Source organism: Myotis yumanensis, unplaced genomic scaffold (genome assembly GCF_028538775.1).
Source record: "Myotis yumanensis isolate MYYU_CA2020_CCGP unplaced genomic scaffold, mMyoYum1.0.hap1 SCAF_6, whole genome shotgun sequence".
Lineage (NCBI taxonomy): Eukaryota > Metazoa > Chordata > Mammalia > Chiroptera > Vespertilionidae > Myotis > Myotis yumanensis.
The window spans coordinates 19,129,972-19,147,291 of record NW_027223757.1 but is presented as its reverse complement, the minus strand read 5'-3'; the positions used below and the strand labels follow the sequence as shown (position 1 = coordinate 19,147,291).

General features: G+C 36.6%; 1 protein-coding gene across 1 annotated transcript in view; it reads right to left on the bottom strand.

Moving 5' to 3' along the window:
* The window catches only part of LAMA2 (laminin subunit alpha 2), a 472,106-nt gene that overhangs the window by 194,115 nt on the left and 260,671 nt on the right, over positions 1–17,320 (bottom strand). Inside the window, exons 15-17 of the mRNA XM_070417672.1 lie at positions 10,375–10,486; positions 4,791–4,904; positions 453–580 (exon numbers count right to left, since the gene is read on the bottom strand). Coding sequence (XP_070273773.1) covers positions 453–580; positions 4,791–4,904; positions 10,375–10,486 — 354 coding nt within the window. The remainder of the gene's footprint in view (positions 1–452; positions 581–4,790; positions 4,905–10,374; positions 10,487–17,320) is intronic.

Below are 17,320 nucleotides of genomic sequence, written 5' to 3'. Positions count from 1 at the left end.
TTTTATGACCCGAGCAAATTACTTGATAATAGTTAGTCCTTATTTTGGGCTCACCATGTCCAATGACTGATTTAAGTGCTTTGTGTATTTTAATTGATGTAATTCTCACAAAAACTCTGTGTGTATATATGTGTACGTGTGTGTATGTGTGCATGTGGGCATTTGTATATGTTTGTATAAAATATATCTGTTCTTTGGAGCTAGTTTCGAAATTCTGTTTGAATTCCATCTTTATATACTAAATCAACAAAACTATAGTTAAAGTATTCAAAATTCTGCAGAATAAACAGTGATAACTATAAATATTTTATATTTTAAACATATTACATTCCCGAGAAACTTATGCATATATTCATTATTTATGTGTGACAAGAGAAAGAGTACATTCCATATAAAAATTCACTTACAGAACTGGATGCCCAACTCTTTAGAGAGGTAAGTTTATTACTCACTTATTTGATGGGATATTGAGTGGACAGGCACAGGGCTGACAATCTTCAGCAGTTCCTTTAGTAGGATCGCCGTAGAAACCAGGAAGACATTTATTGCAATATGGGCCACCTGTGTGATCTCTACAGTTCTGAGAAAGAAATGCACATCAAAGTTTATTATTTTGGTCTCAAGCAACATGTTACCAAAAATAGGTCTACAGAGTCGTTAGTCTGTTCCCTGCCAGGAATAATCATTTTCCACATTAAATGGTCAATTTTACAGCTGGGAAATAGCATTAGAAGTTAATTTAATACATGCTAGTTTCAGCATATGCAACTTATGAAAAGATGACTGAAATTAATTATGGTTTTTTGTTGTAATGCACATCTTATGTCCTTCTTTCTTTAGATTGAATTTTTTTTCTTGAGGAAATACATGTGCTTGTTCATGCACATGTAAGTGTGTATAGTCATAGAGCCTGAATAAAATATGTTCAATGGCAACTGTAGCCGATTCTAGGTAAAAACTCAATTGTTCAGCTTAAAACTGCTGATTTAATGAGAACTGTGGCTAATCAAACAAATCCTCTGGGACTATAACCCTCTTACTGCAGAGATTAACTTGGACCTCATCGGGCTCTGGTGAATTGCACAATGCATTAATGTATTACATCTGTGAGGAGCTTGTTTGACGCATATTAAACAATGAGAATATTGAAAAAAAAAAGAAATATATTCCAATACATATTGAAAACACAAGGCACATTACAATTTGCCTTAGATAATTTTTAAAAAACTAAAACGGCATTTTCCTGTCAACTAGCAGTTATTGAACCCAGGTTCTTTTCAGAAATAAAAAAAAAATGATAATTTATATCTTGATTTCTTCATGTTAATTAAAGTACATTTATCAATTCAGGCCGTGCTCACAAAACTCATCAAGACTGGTTTAAAGGTGAACAATCGAGTTAATCAAGCAGTAGAATTAGCTACAAAACTTTCGACAGCAAAATTTGATAAATTTGTATCATGTTTTGGCATCATGCAGACATAACTTACTTATTTGGTCTCTAATGGTTTAATAAAACATATCTAATGCTTATTAAATATCATAAGTATGGATTCATCATGACTAAAATACATTTTTAATTTTACAAACATTTATGATTATAATTTTTTCTCATGTTGAAAAGAGCTCCTCAGAGCTTAGGGGTGTAAAAAGTTTATTGTTATGACCAATAACCAAATAGGAAATAGCTAAAATATAAATTCATATAATGGATGACCATAGGGATAGCCACCGTAATTTAATGAAAATCCTGAATTATTATTTACTTCAGTATATTTTTAAGTATATTTCAGTATATTTCAAAGAAGCTCAATTTTAATTACATTTAGTAAGCGGATTTAATAAAAACGCACAGAAATACACACTTTGGAACATAGCTTGTTATGTTCCCCGGGGGAGAGAAACAGATTCTTTATCGAGCAGAAGATATTAAATGAAAATCCAATCATTTAACTCTCGAAACCTCTCACTTTCATCCTGCAAAATGAGGGCACTAAAGCCTATGATTTATGGAGTTTTCAAACTCTGAAATCCCATGACAGTTTCACAACCACAGGTGAAGAGGTAATTCTTTAGTATCTGGTTATACTAGAAAATAGGTTTTTCTTTAAGGTAATTTAAATTCTGTCTCAAATTTATTTAGTAACCCTCTTTCAAAGATAGCATAGAGGTTAACTTCACTATCAACAGTTTTCTAAATAAGCATATTCGGATGGAATGTGCAAACCATGAGTCAGTTTGAAGAAAGGCTTTCTTCTATGATTTCATCTTTGTATTAGTTTCTTTCCGTTTCCAGGTTTAGGTCACATGGTCTATTACTAAAAAAATTATATGTTTTTGCAATAATCTTTGCCTATTATCATAATGACACGATCAAAATGATCTCTTCAAAGACTTAGGGGTTTTAAAAAATAAAATCATAAAATCATAAAACATTGTCTTAACCTTGTTGAAAATGGTATTTCCAAAACTTCACTGAAAACCTGTACAACTCAGAGACCCTGTTTTTTTAACTACGGATTTAAAGGAGAAATACTATGTAGCAGCTTCTTATATTTCCTAATGTTGTATTTCATTTCATGGAAATAATAAAATTAATCTTAAAACTCAAGTGTCTTTGCATTTGTAACTATAAAGTTGCCTTAGACAACATACTGGAAACCAAGTTGTAAAAGAGGAAAGGTTTGCTCTGATGACTTTACTCTGGCTATTTTTACAGATGTCCTGCTACAAACGTGGTTTCCAAATGTCTGTTCACATCACATAGAACAATGAGAAGGAGACAGTACGCAATCTTCTCATGTGGCTCTGAATGTTTCCTGGGTTGCTTCAAATGGACTTTGAGTTAAAATGACTTTTTCATATACGTCCACACTAGAACAGAGGTCTGGTTTTTGAACTAATATCAAAATCTATTTCAGTTAATTTCTAATCAGATTTCAAAGCCAAGGTAATGAAAAAATAGTTTATCTGTAAATTTCATAACTTATCTTTTTAATGTTAGGGGAAAACATAAATAATAAAAAAAGAAGCTTAAAGTGCTGATCAGCTGAATAGTAAGAATGCCCTTGATGTGCAACATTCAAATATTTTTCTCTCTGTGGATCCTGTTCGAATCGATGTGCTCAAAATGGGGTGTCAGCACTTCGCTATCAATACTGTTTTAGATAAAGGTAGTTGAAAGTCGCCAGAAAATACCTTAATGATCACCTATTTACCGGCTATAATGGAAAACCCCCAAAACACCAGATTCTATCACTAGGATCTCTACCGTTTCCCTAAGGTTCCCTCTGTTATTTGAAGGTAGGCTCCCATCTCTCTGTCCATGAAACATTTCACTAGTAGAAAGCCTCAAATAATCTTTTCTCCCTCTCTTTTCCCCTCCTAAAAATATGTTTAATGAAACTATTTTATTCTTTAAAAAAAACAACACTTCTATCCTTGGAAATATCACAAAACCAAATGGGTCAACAGAATGATCTGATTTAATACTAATGAATTCAATATAAAATATTACTATTGGGAACATTCCAAGCCTGGTACCACGATATTTTTATTTTTGTCTTTCTAGGTTTAAATAAAGCAAATTCATATTCATTTTAAGCTGAAATTTCCTATTGCAAGTTAGTGAAGGTATTTAAAGGTAACAATATTTTCCCCAAGGTGCATTTTAAAAGTCTTATGGTATAATTAGAACCAAAATCACTTAGTCTACCTATTCATAAAAATGCCATTTCAAAAATCTACTGCTCTACAAATTAAGACTATCATGTTTTATACTGCAATGCAATTAAACAAAATCTAATATAAGAAAACAGAAAGAGCATCAATAGATCTAAATGCCAAATTACATTGAAACAAAAGCCCTGAATTTTCATTTTGGATTTTTCCCAGATGTTTTCAAGTAGAAGCAAAAGGGACGAAATGAGTAAGAGAAAGAGAGAACATTAAGAAATATAGAAAACAGAGTCTGCCTGAAATTCTACAGGGAAATGAGAGTATGATATCCTCCTAACCTGGCACTGTTTCAAATTGTGTTTCTGTAAGACTAATGAAATGAGAAGTGTTGTTTCAAGCTTCATGCCATGTCAGACAACATAAAACTAACATGCCCTTGAGTTGATCAGAAGGGTCTATTCAGTGCAATTCTCCAATCCAAAGCCTTCTTAGCAGTATAGAGAGTGTTTAGCTCTTTGTAGACCTGTTTTTCTTGTTAAAAGTGTAGACTTAATTGTAAGAGTAAACAGCCCTGATGAATATGTATTGCATATATTTATTATTTTAATCTATATATGATGCCTTGTGTTTAGTTAAATGCTGCAATTTAAAAATAAACGTACATGCAGTATGCTCTCATTTTCAATGTCAAAACAAACAAACAAATTGTGGCTATTACATAGGTTCTCTTTTACTTTTCATGCTATGGGGATAGAAATCATTTCCTGTTAGAGAAGTACAGTCTCTGTTTGGTAGGTTTATGGAGGGGATTAAAACCATGCATTTTCACGGTAGATGTGTACCTCAGTCATTAGTTACATTTTATTTTGATGTACCTGATCCTAATTCAATTTCTAGCCTAATAGGAAGAAACACTTCCTAATACCTGTTACTCGGGGAGAGCACATATGAAAGAGCATTCTCAACTTCCAACCCAGTTCAACATAAAGATCTCTGTCAAATCACTTCTTGCCTCAAGTGTTTTAGGTCACGAAGGTATTGATTGAATTGGAGGTCCTGTGGAGCTGATCTCAGCCTTGTCAGTCAGCATCCACAAAGAAGAAAGCACTTACCAGGCATTCCGCAGTGATGTCATCGCAGGAATCCGCATGACCAAAGCATTGGCAAGGTTCACAGATGCCACCAAAAATAGTGCCGTTAATGCGTCTGTGCCTAGGCCAACAAGACTAAAACAAAGATAACGTTTCAAGTCAGTCTCAGGAATTGTTTTTTTAATTTGTTGTTTGTCTTTTATGGATAAAGAAAAATATTTAGGCAGCAAACTCAACAAATGTGCTTGTCAAAACTTTGCTGAGTTATTGAAACATTGCTGCAGAGCTATTCTCCTGACATTGGAGCTTCGTACTAACCTTAGCGTTATTGGCAGGTATGAGATTAGAAGAAGCATTAGCTTGGAGTCTCTTCTGAAATAGCAAAATAAAGCAGAGATATAAAGAATTGAAATGTGACAGTCTTGAAGTAAAAAGCACAGACAAAAAAGAAGGAAAAGTACCGGAAATAAAAGCAGCCAACATAAAAGGATTCTTAAAAGAACCTTAGCCTACCTTGGCAACTAATGTCAACCCAAGGAATGTTGATTCTCTGGAATGCACTACCTTTCCCACATACTAACTACCCTTAACTCGGTCACTTTCAGAAAACCTTTGCAATAATTTGGAAGGCAACCCGCTCTTACATATGATTACAAACACCACTAACTTCTCCACATACATAAATCATATCTTTCATTCTCAATTTCCTTCATCCTATTATCCTTTCTCAATTTTACACAAAAAAGTCTATGATTTATTTATTATACATTCCCTTCATATTTTGTTTTGTGGTAGTATCCTACTAGAACTTTATGTTCATCATTTCTTTTTAAAGTATGAAACACTTTATCAGATAAAACCAGAATTCTGATTTAAAAAGGATATTTGGGTCTTAGAATACCTGTGTGTCCATGCCAGCTCTAAGACCACCATCTCCCTGAACTAAGTTTCCCTTCTGTGGGGGTTACTACAAACTGGGTGGGATATAAAATAGGGGGGAACACGGCTGTCCTCTAGGAGCTTTGATCTCCCTCAAATTATAACTGCATTCTGTGGGTGATTTACTTTATCTCTGGATGGTTAACTACAACATAATATTTCATGAAAAGGTCTTTTTTCCCCCAGTTGAAATGAAAACAAGAGAGAAATCACTGAAGTAATAAAGTATACAGAACTGTGTTGTGTATTGTTAGAAATGTTCCTTCTGCCGGAGGAGCTGAGGACTCTTAAATTTGAACACTGCTAACAAACACATAAAAAAATGATGTGCCAATACTTCATATCTGAAAGAAAAGCAAAAGCAACCTTCCTCTTAATCGGGCAGTACAAAAAAGAAGGTGTCAATTTTCTGTCCCTTCTAATAATTTCTCTCTGTTAAATTTTTGCTACCCTATGGATGCATTGTGGAAGAGATTTTCTTTTGTTATATATTTCTAAAAACTGGGAGGCTACATATCCAGAAAGGGGTAGAAATGAAGGGTGTTGATATTAGGGAGAGAAATAATCTAGTATTTTTAGGAAAAATAATCATGATAATCATGGAATTATTATTTATAAGCTTTATTTTATACTCTGCACATGTACTACTCATACCCAAACCTCTTAAATGTCCAAACTCCTCACCTCTCTCTCTTAGCCAGTGATTTCATCGCATTAGCCACAGAGACACTGGAAGCCAATGGAAGCCATCTTTCCACTACCAAGTCCAAAAGCACAGGTGTAAATCTCCATTGGCCGTATTCCCCTCCAGAACAATGGGGCAGGGCATGCAGGGTCCCTCATCCTCTCAAAGGAATATCATCCCACTGGTGATCTGTATTCCATTATCTATTTACATTTAGACCAGACAGATACGCAATATCGTCAATATGGTCTTCAATATTCCCTCTGTGCTGCATCAGTAACAGCTTTCTTTTCTATTGGATCGCTATTATCAGCTCAAAAAATGATCGAGTATCCTCATCAAAACTTACCTAACAGAAATAACAAAAAAATGACAAAATTAGTTCCTTAATATCCAATAGCTTTCCAGTTACTTGCCTGCCTCTTTTTTTCAGTAAAACTCCTCTAAATTGTTTTTCTTCCTCACATCCCTTTCATGCTGCTTTTTTTTTTTTTTTTTCATTCTAATCCATCTTGTGCTGCCACCACTCAATGAAAACTGCTCTTGTCTGTGTCACCAAATTTCAGGTAGCCCAATCCCAGGGACACATCTCCAATTACATTTTATCTGACCTCTCGTCAACATTGGTTTACTTGATTCCTTTCTCCCTCAAAAGTCTCTTCTTGTAACTCTCATGATATCCCAGTCCCCAAGTTTCCCTTTGCTGTCTCTTCTGTCTCTACTCCACGTCTCCTTGTCAGAAGCTCCTAGGGAGTTAGTCACTTTTCTCTTTTTTATCACACTCTCTCCTAGCTAATTGTATGCAGTCTCACCATTGATGAAGCTTCCAAATGCATATCTTTAGACCAGACAGATGCAAAGTTCAAGAGCTGCATATTCTAACTTTACATTGAAATCTATATTTCACAGGCTGCTCAAAACTAGTATTTCTAGAATGGGCTGCTTATTTCAGCTACCCTCTAGCTCAGTGAATGGCACCACATCCAATTCCTCAAGCTAGTAATCTGGCTCATTCTTAAACTATTTTTCTTTTAACTTTCCTTTGGCATATAGTCTATCAGTAAGTCCTACTGGTTCTACTATCAAAATATATGTAGAATAAACACTTCTTTCTACCTTGCCTGCCATTATACCAACACAAACTATTATTGTAACTATCTTCTGCCACAAAAGCCTATAAACTATTCTTGCCCTCTATATTATGTTTTCATACTATAGTTATAAAAACTTTTTCAAAAAACATAACTCAGATCATGGCACCACTAAGCTTAAAGCCTTCCATTGATTTTCCATTGCACTTAGAATAAAGTCCCATGTATGCAACGCTCTGAATGGCCTGGCACTCCAGTCACATCTGTGCCACTCTCTCCCCTTGCTTACTAAGCTCCAGCCATACTTGCCTCCTTTCAGGTGCTTGCTCCAAGCTCTATTCCACTTTTTAATCAGTTCCTTTTACATAGCTGACCCCAAACTCAGTTTAGATGTTTCCACCTCAGAGAGCCTTTCCTGACAGCCATTTATAAAGTAGTCCCTTCCATCTAATCTTCCCACACCCATTCTCAGGACTTCTAATGAGGCACCTGTTTATTTTCTTCGTGGAACTTATCACAAGTGTTTAAATTTGTTTTCTGGTATGTTAGCTAGCCTTCCCCTAAATGTAAGGTCCTGGAGGGCAGGGGCCATATCTGTATTTCTCATCACATTATCATCCATGTCTAGGATCTTGATTGTCTCAAGATGCATGGTCATCAATATATGTTAGCTAAATGAAATTATGGAGACTTCTAATAAGGTGGTTAATATTTTCATCATACACAAGAGGAAACAGATTCAAATGCTTCTTTTTATTCAGTATCCCACCTTTGCTTTCACTTCCTCACCTGTCCCACTTGTCAAGTGAAATAAATTATGGTGATGCTTTAGAAAACAGAAAATATTTGAAATATGAACTGTAGAGGAACTTATAACTCAAGTAGAAATGAGAAAAAGTGATTCTGAGTAAACATTGTGAACCCAAGTGAAATAAAAGAGGATAATTTTATAATGGAGTCACTTGATTTGTATCTAGCAAACTAGAATTAATTAATCTTTGCAATTAAGAACTTTACTCAGTTCTTAGAGGGCACGTGGATATTAGTGTTAACAAAGCTAGAGTGCCTGGCCTTATGAATTCAGCAAAAAAGCAAATAAAATCAGGAAAGAATAGGAATAACTAATAGTGAATCTAGGGACAGGAAGTTTTAATAAAGAAAAGAAGGTGTTATTGGAGAGTAGATGAAATGTGGAAATCGCGAGAAACTCTAGAATTTAAAATCTTCTGATTCAATGAATTTATTATTTTGTAGACTTCAAAATAACTTTATTTATCAAACAATTTTGTGTGAGAGGAACAGGAAGCTTTTATTATCCCTCCTCATCTTCTTCTGATTCTCTCACACTTGTGTACTTCTTTCTTCCTACCTAATTGTTACCATTATTTAGCATGCAGTTTGAGGTTTTTTTCACTCCAGGATACTTTCGGTGACATCTTTCTCACTGGAATTGCTCACCTCTTTGAATGATTATTGCACTTATGTTCTGCACCACTTACTGGTCTCTTAATTATATAGTGCTGTGATTCAATTTTTCATAAGTATTTATTCTTTCTCCCTAAACAGATTGTTAGGTCTTTAAGGATAGGGATTATAATGTAATCTTCTTGATAATCCCCTCAGCATCTAGTGCATAATTTACCAAAGTTTCTCAATAATTTTTTTAGAAGAGAGGAAAGAAGAAATGAAAAGAATAGCCAATTAAACAATTCTAATATTCATACAATTTTATATTCAATGGGCATTTGGAACTTTGCATAAAGGATGATGAAGGGTTCTGATAATTACTAACGTGGGAATAAGTACTAAAGCAAGAATAGGATCAAGGAATTTATTATTCCAATTGAAATAGAAACTTTAAGGTTCAAAGAGAGCTTTCTGGTTTGAAATAAAAACTGCTAGGCTATTAACAAAAGAATATGTTTCATCAAATACAGCAAGTATTTTACATGCAAAGTCAAATTTGCATTGACAGAGTTAATTCATTTCAGGTATTATTTTTCTCTTCTTGACATGAATTTTAGAAAAGTGAGTACTTCAATGAATTACATTTAGTTTTATTCTAGGTGGGTAAATCGGAGCCCAGTTAAAGAAAACACATTTTGCCACAAATATGAATCTAAAGCCTGTGTATCCTCTTGAAGCGCACTTTATTTCAGAGCACAAGAGAACTGACAAGGCAGGCAGTGCCTAGAGTATTTCTATAAATGGCATAATGGGTAGTGTGCTGAAGTGGAACATCTTGGTACACTCAAATGATTCCTTAAAGGCTTCATTTTTAAAGAACTTAAGCTCCTATTTATCTGCAAGCCATGCTCTCTGTCAGGGAATTGGTGTTTGCAATTTTTGACCAGGTTTTAAATAAAATCAATTTTCAAACTGCCGAAATAAAATACACAGAAGTAAGTAAAAATTATTACCTTAAAATGACATACTGGTATTAAGTAAGAAACATTAATATCATTATGAATCTAGAATATTGAGACAACAATAAATATCTCAAACTTTAGCTACTAAACAAATCAAAGAACAGTGGGGAATTTTCCAGATCAAGGTATTTCTTCCATATATTATGTTCTTGACATTTTAAAGATAGTGTCCTTTAGATTATTGCAATTTTGCTGTATTCTTAGGAATAAAGTAGAGAAAGAGTAAGGCACAAAAGATTAAAAATGAAGAAACATAATTTCAAGAAGACATTATGTGAGCTGCACTCTATTTAAAAGCCATGACTTTTTGGCAGACAGTCAAATTTCTTCTTTAAGTAATATACTATCCATTGTTTCTGCAATCTTTGATATAAAAAGACTAGACTCTTTTTAGAACAGTTTATTGAAAGAAATGATGAAGGGACGTAGAATGCACTGAGGATATGTTCTTGCAAACTTACTTCACAAGAGGATCCAGTGTACCCCGGTGGACATTGACAGACTTCCACAGCTGACGCAAAACCTCCATCGGTAGGATAGGGAACAGCAGAGTCAAGACCAACAGAGCTCAACCTGCGGCAGAAGGAAAAAGAGATGGTAAATAAGTAAACAAGCTCCTATGTATTACATAGCTGGAGGAATAATACAGTAACAATGAGGTAAATATAAGCAGATTATCAGCCTTTAGAAAGAAGGCTAAAGAATATCCATAACTTGAAGCTCTGGTCATTCGTTGTATTAGGTAAAGTCTGCTCAGTTAATAGTGTGCACAACCACTACCACCATCACATGCTCAAAAGATATGAGAACATTCTTGCTCATTTCTTGTTTTTTGTTTTTTTTTTGGCTGTGTTTTGATTTCCCCCTGTTTTGCTTTGTTTGTTTGTTTTTTGGAGATAGAGAGTTCAAGATCACATATTTGAAAATATTTTTAAAACAGAAAACAATATAACTGATTTAAGTTAACATTTAAAGTAGAAAATCAGGAGGCAATAGGAATAAATTAGAGAAAGAACATAGTACACATGATTTAAAAATGGAGGAAAAGATATATATATATATATATATATATATATATATATATATTCAATCTGAGCCATTAAATTGGAAGAAAAGATAGAAGAAGAAAGAGAGAGAGAAAGGGAAAATAAATAATCTTGATTTATTTTTCTCAGAAATAAATCTGTACGTTGGTAGGTAAAAGTCAAATATTCTCAAATGTTCAGTTGAATTAGTTAATTTGTTTTGGGCCTAAATTGAATTCATTGTTCTCTGTGTCTATCGGTTTTATTATATTGATACTCCTTTACAGTCTGGTTATTTTAACAGAGTGATTTGATATCACTTATTATTTTGGGGCATAGCTAGTTTGGCTAAATTGAAAAATGCTGTTACATAAGTTGTATACAATATATATATATATATATATATATATATATATAGTCTCTGACATTTACCAGTTCTCTCTAGGCTTCAATGTTGTCATCTATGTAATGGATAATATAAGTCTGTAAATCATGAGCTTGATTAAAGGATTAAATTAAATAATAAATATAAAGTTCTTGATATGAGATATAACATGTAGTTGATTTAATTAGTAGGCATTTTATATTCTCATTGACTGTAGAAATATAATAAAATGACTGCATGAGTAGTATAAGAAATACTATTTGTATCCCTCAAACTAGCTTTTCGTCATTTTAACAAATTAAATAAATTTCAAACTTAAGAGCACTATTAAATGGTTGCTATTGATGCATAATGATAATACTGGTTTTTAAAATGATTGATCGACCTCCATATCACATAATCTGGCATCCTTTAAGTATAAGAAGGATGCAATTGACTCTTGCTATGGCACACATTTTTACTTCTTTTCTCAAGACTGGTGGTAGATTTTAATTGAATGGCAATTCACAATTAATAAAAAGCTTGCCAGTTTTAGGAAAGTAAGTGTTTCTTTAAAGTGACAACCTTTCACAAAGCTGTAAATTTTTCAGCAACAAGTTTCTAAATCTTTATTGTTTTTACCTCCATTTACCAATCTTAGTCCTTTGATAGTACCTTGAAATATGCATGAATCCATACATGATCAGGAAGTAGAAAAGGAAAATCAAGTTTAAATCTCAGAAAATAGGCATTTGGACAGGGAAGCCAGGTGCTAAAATTGTTAGCTGGCATCCTATACAGACAAGCAGATTATCTTTAGCTACAGATGAACTCATCCAACACTATTTCTTAAATGCTTTCTTCTCTGGGGGTAGAGCTTAGACAACCTGGCAGTGGTAAGCATTAAAAATCACTGTTTTACAATGTTCAGGTTACATAGAGATTTTTTAGAAAACCTCTAAATATATATATTTTTTAAATAAACTTGAACATGAAGTGTCATTGAAAATCCTTTTTTAAAATTGAGTTGAAACTTCACATAACATACAACTAGCCACTTTAAAATGTTATTTAGTACATTCACAATGTTGTACAACCACCACATCTATCTAATTCCAAACATTTTTATTAGACAAAAAGTAACTCACCTATCTACACTAATAAAAGAGAAACATGCAAATTGGTGTCACTCCACTACCCTTCCCATTGGCTAATCCGGGCGATATGCAAATTAACTGCCAGCCAAGATGGCAGCCGGCAGCCAGGCAGCTTGAAGCGAACAGGAGGCTTGCTTGCTTCAGTGACGGAGGAAGACAATGTTCCCCGCCTGCCGCTGCCGGCCTCTGAGCTTGCAGTTTGAAACACTGTTACAAATATAGAAGCTAAACAAAACCCCAGAAACCTGCTTTCAGCTAGCTGGGATCTCAGAGCTGGAGTTGAAACAGTGTTTCGATTATAGAACCCAAACAAACCAGATACCTGCTTTCAGCAGCCGAGGCCTCAGAGCTGGAGCCAAGCCTCAGAGCTAAAGCTGGCCCAGAATTAAAAAAAAAAGAAAAAAAGGAGCGGTTGGGAGCTTCAGTCACCCACCAGCCTGAAAACAGCCCTCAGCCCCTCACCCAGACTGGCCAGGCACCCCAGTGGGGACCCCCACCCTGATCCAGGACACCTTTCAGGGCAAACCAGCCGGCCCCCACCCGTGCACCAGGCCTCTATCCTATATAGTAAAAGGGTAATATGCCTCCCAGCACCAGGATCAGCAGAGCCGCAAGGCATCCCGGCACCGGGATCAGCATGACAGGGGGCAGTGCCCAAACCCCCTAATTGCCCTGCGGCTCTGTGTGTGACAGGGGGTGGGGCTACAACCTCCCTATCCGCCCTGCTCTGTTCATGACAGGGGGAGGTGCCCCAACCCCCTGATAGGCCCTGCTCTGTGTGTGACAGGGTGCGGCGCCCCAACCCCCCACCACGGGACCTGCTCTGTGAGTGACGGGGTAGAGCCATAACCTCCCCATCAGCCCTGCCCTGAGTGTGACAGTGGTGGCAACCCAATCCCCTGATCGGCCCTGCTCTGTGTGTGACAGGGTGTGGCGCCCCAATCCCCTGATCGGCCCTGCTCTGTGTGTGACGGGGTAGAGCCATAACCTCCCCATTGGCCCTGCACTGAGTGTGACAGGGGGCGGTGCCCCAACCCCCCAATCAGCCCTACCCTGAGCGTGACTGAGGGTGGCATTGCAACCTCCCGATCCACCCTGCTCTGTGCATGACAGGGGGCGGCGCCCCAACTCCCCAATCGGCCCTGCTCTGAGCCCGACCAGGGGCTGCACCTAGGGATTGAGCCTGCCCTCTGCCACCTGGGAGCAGGCCTAAGCCAGCAGGTCGTTATCTCCCGAGGGGTCCCAGACTGCGAGAGGGCACAGGCCGGGCTGAGGGACCCCCCCCCCCCCCCACCAGTGCACAAATTTTTGTGCACCGGGCCTCTAGTCTATACTAATAAAAGCCTAGATGGTCCTCATGCCCTCGCGGGACACTCTCATGTCATCACAAGATGGCCGCCACAATATGGTCACCATAAGATGCCACCACAAGATGGCCAGCAGGATAGAACAGTTGGGGGCAAACAGGCCAGCAGGGGAGGGCAGTTGGGGTGACCAGGCCTGCAGGGGAGGGCAGTTGGGGGGGACCAGGCCTGCAGGGGAGGGCAGTTGGGGGCAATCAGGCTGGCAGGGGAGCAGTTAGGCGTTAATCAGGCCGGCCAGGGAGGGAGCGATTAGGGGACGATCAGGATGGTAGGCAGGTGAGCCGTTAGAACCCAGTGGTCCTGGATTATGAGAGGGATGTCCAACTGCCGGTCGGACATCCCCCAAGGGATTGGGCCAAAATGGCAGTTGGACATCCCCTGAGGGGTCCCAGATTGAAGAGGGTGCAGGCCAGGCTGAGGGATACCTGCCCCCGACCCATGCACGAATTTCGTGCACTGAGCCTCTAGTTAAATAATCATTTTCTATGTCATTCTTCTCCGAACCCCTGGTAAGCACAAATCTGCTTTCTGCCTCTATGGGTTTACCTATTCTGGACATTTCATACAAACCAAATCATACAATATATTACCTTTTGTGTTTGGCTTCTCTCTGTTAGCATAATATTTTCAAGGTTCATCCATGTCTTAGTATGTATCAGTACTGTATTATTTTTTATGGCTAAGTAATACTGTATTTTATGAATATACCACATTTTAATTACCTATTCATCTGTCGATGGATGTTTGGCTATCTCCATTTTTTGTCTATTGGAAATAGTACCACTATAACGATTCATGTACAAGTATTTTTAAGTACCTGTTTTTAATTCTTTTGGGAATATATGTAGGAGTGGAATTTTTGTATCTGGCAATTTTTCTTAATACAACATAAGCTTTGGAAGAGTTACTAAATGAAGGATAATTCTTGCTTATGTTGACATGAGCATATGAACTACTCGTTGCGAACAGAGACCCTGTCATATCATCTATATACCTGGCCTGATCACCTCAATATATGCTCAATGCACTTTTGTTGGATGGATGGGTAGAGAAAACACTAGATAAATGGGAAATACATGGATACATGGATGAATGAATGGACGGATACGAAACTAAACACAAAAACACATACATATATACATACATAAAGGAATAAATGAGTGGATAGATGAATGGAATTTAGTTATATTACTATTAGTAACATACTCTATAACAAATGATACACTAAAGCTTAGTATCCACATTTCAGATGAATAAAATCAGATAAGTTTAAGACACATTACTTATTTGATCTAACAAAGAAAATAAATTGAAACATGTTAGAATTAGGACTTGAGGTCAAAGGCCAGAACTCATCTGAATGTATTGTGGCATCTAAGTGCCTGCCATTAATGGACTGCCGTATGACAAACACATTTCTGATCACTTAAATTTCACAATGAGATGATTTCAGGATTACTATACTAGTTAATTGTCATAAGAAAGACTATAACAATTTACTAAATAGCAGACTGGTCAGTTGTATACAGATATAGTCCCAGGATTTTCAATATAAAATCGATAATTAAAATGTAAGGAAAGTATTAGAAAGTTAGAAAGTAAAAAAAAACGAGTAATTGAGTACTTAAAGAACAATTTAAAATATAACAAAACAAAACCAAAAATATTTTCAATGAACTGTCAAATTTCATTTGTCTTTGAACAACAGATGTTCCTCTCTTTAATCTCTGTAACCATTTGAGCTATGAGAAATTTTATCATGCAAACATCTTTCCCAGCAATACTCCACATTAGTATTCGCTGAGCAATCCCAATGTTCATTAGGTTCTGCTATTTGTTAAATGGGATTTTAATGTGTTTAACAGTTTTAAGTGTTACTCAGGAAAAAGGCTGCAGTTTGGTGTTTTGTTCCCCCCGCCTGCTCCAATACGGTCATTTTCTTCTCTTGAAACCAGGCTGCACTCATTTAAATACATAATACGGGCAATAATAAAGAACTGATGTTTGGAGATGCATGAACTATCAAGGATTTGCCAACTAAGTCAAATGTTTTAGCTGGCTTTTTTTTTTTCCTTATTGTTATGACTTGGATGTACAGATAAGCTGATGGAGGAAGAGAAAATACATAATTGTATAAGCTAGTATTAAAAATGTCTCTCCTGAGCTGTCCCTGTTTGCAGGTCTGCCACTGTGAATCCTTTCTCCACTTTTTTTATATTGAATTCCATTTAATTCTACTTAAATAAATATTATTTTAGGATAGCAACCATATATAATTTTTTTTTTTTTTTGCTTTTCAGGTGCTTTGTTCTATTTTGTGTTGTTAAAACAAGATGATGACTCATAACTCTTTTAAGCCTCTGGCTTGTAGAAGTTCCACAAGGTACTAAATTTGAGGAGCCTGGTAATTTTCACTCTATTCCTAAGATGGTAACAAAATCATTCAGTGGTCCAGTCAATGTCTGAGTGGGCCAACTAAGAAAGAGCAAAACATTTTTCCCAAATATTTTCAATCCCACATCAAATAAGGTAAATAATAGATATAATTTTATACTGTTGCAGTAATTCATAAAATAATACATTAAATGGTGCTCATGACAGGGGAATGGTTGAGCATTGACCCATGCACCAAGAAGTCCCTGGTTTAATTCCCGGTCAGGGCACATGCTCAGGTTGCAGGCTTGATACCCAGTGGAAGTCATGCAGGAGGCAGCCAATTGATGTTTCTCTCTCATTGATGTTTCTATCTCTCTCTCCCCCTCTCCCTTCCTCTCTCTCTAAAATCAATAAAGACATTTCAAAAATATATTAAATATTAATATCAGAATTCATCTTTTCCTACTTTAGTCCTACCAGTGGGTCTGTGCAAACTTCTATTACACTGTTATATTATTGTAAATGTGTGTCTGACTTTCATACTGGACTTTGCTTTCTTTGAATTCAATGATCATTTATCCATCTCTGAATCCTCTTTGCTTAGCCTACACCAGTGGTTGGCAAACTCATTAGTCAACAGAGCCAAACACCAACAGTACAATGATTGAAATTTCTTTTGAGAGCCAAATTTTTTAAACTTAAACTATATAGGTAGGTACATTGTTATTAACTTAATTAGGGTACTCCTAAGCTGGCCTTTGCTAAAAACGTCCTCAATCTATTTGTATACTTGTTTCAGAAAGACAAGTGTGAATGGGAGAGTTGGAAGGGGTCAACCTCAGCGAACGTACATCAAAACAAAGTACCTCCCTGCACTGCGTATCCTCCGGCCCGCCTGCACCACGTCTCCTGTCACCCGACTGACAGACACACCCCACTTCTTCTAATGCCACTTCTTCAAAATACACTAGCCCAGGCCGAAAACCGACTTCTGCGCATGGGCCACGAAGTTTCAATCGCACTGTATGTGCATGCCCGCACGTGGTATTTTGTGGAAGACCCACACTCAAGGGGCCAAAGAGCCATATGTGGCTTGCGAGCCGCGGTTTGCTGATCACTGG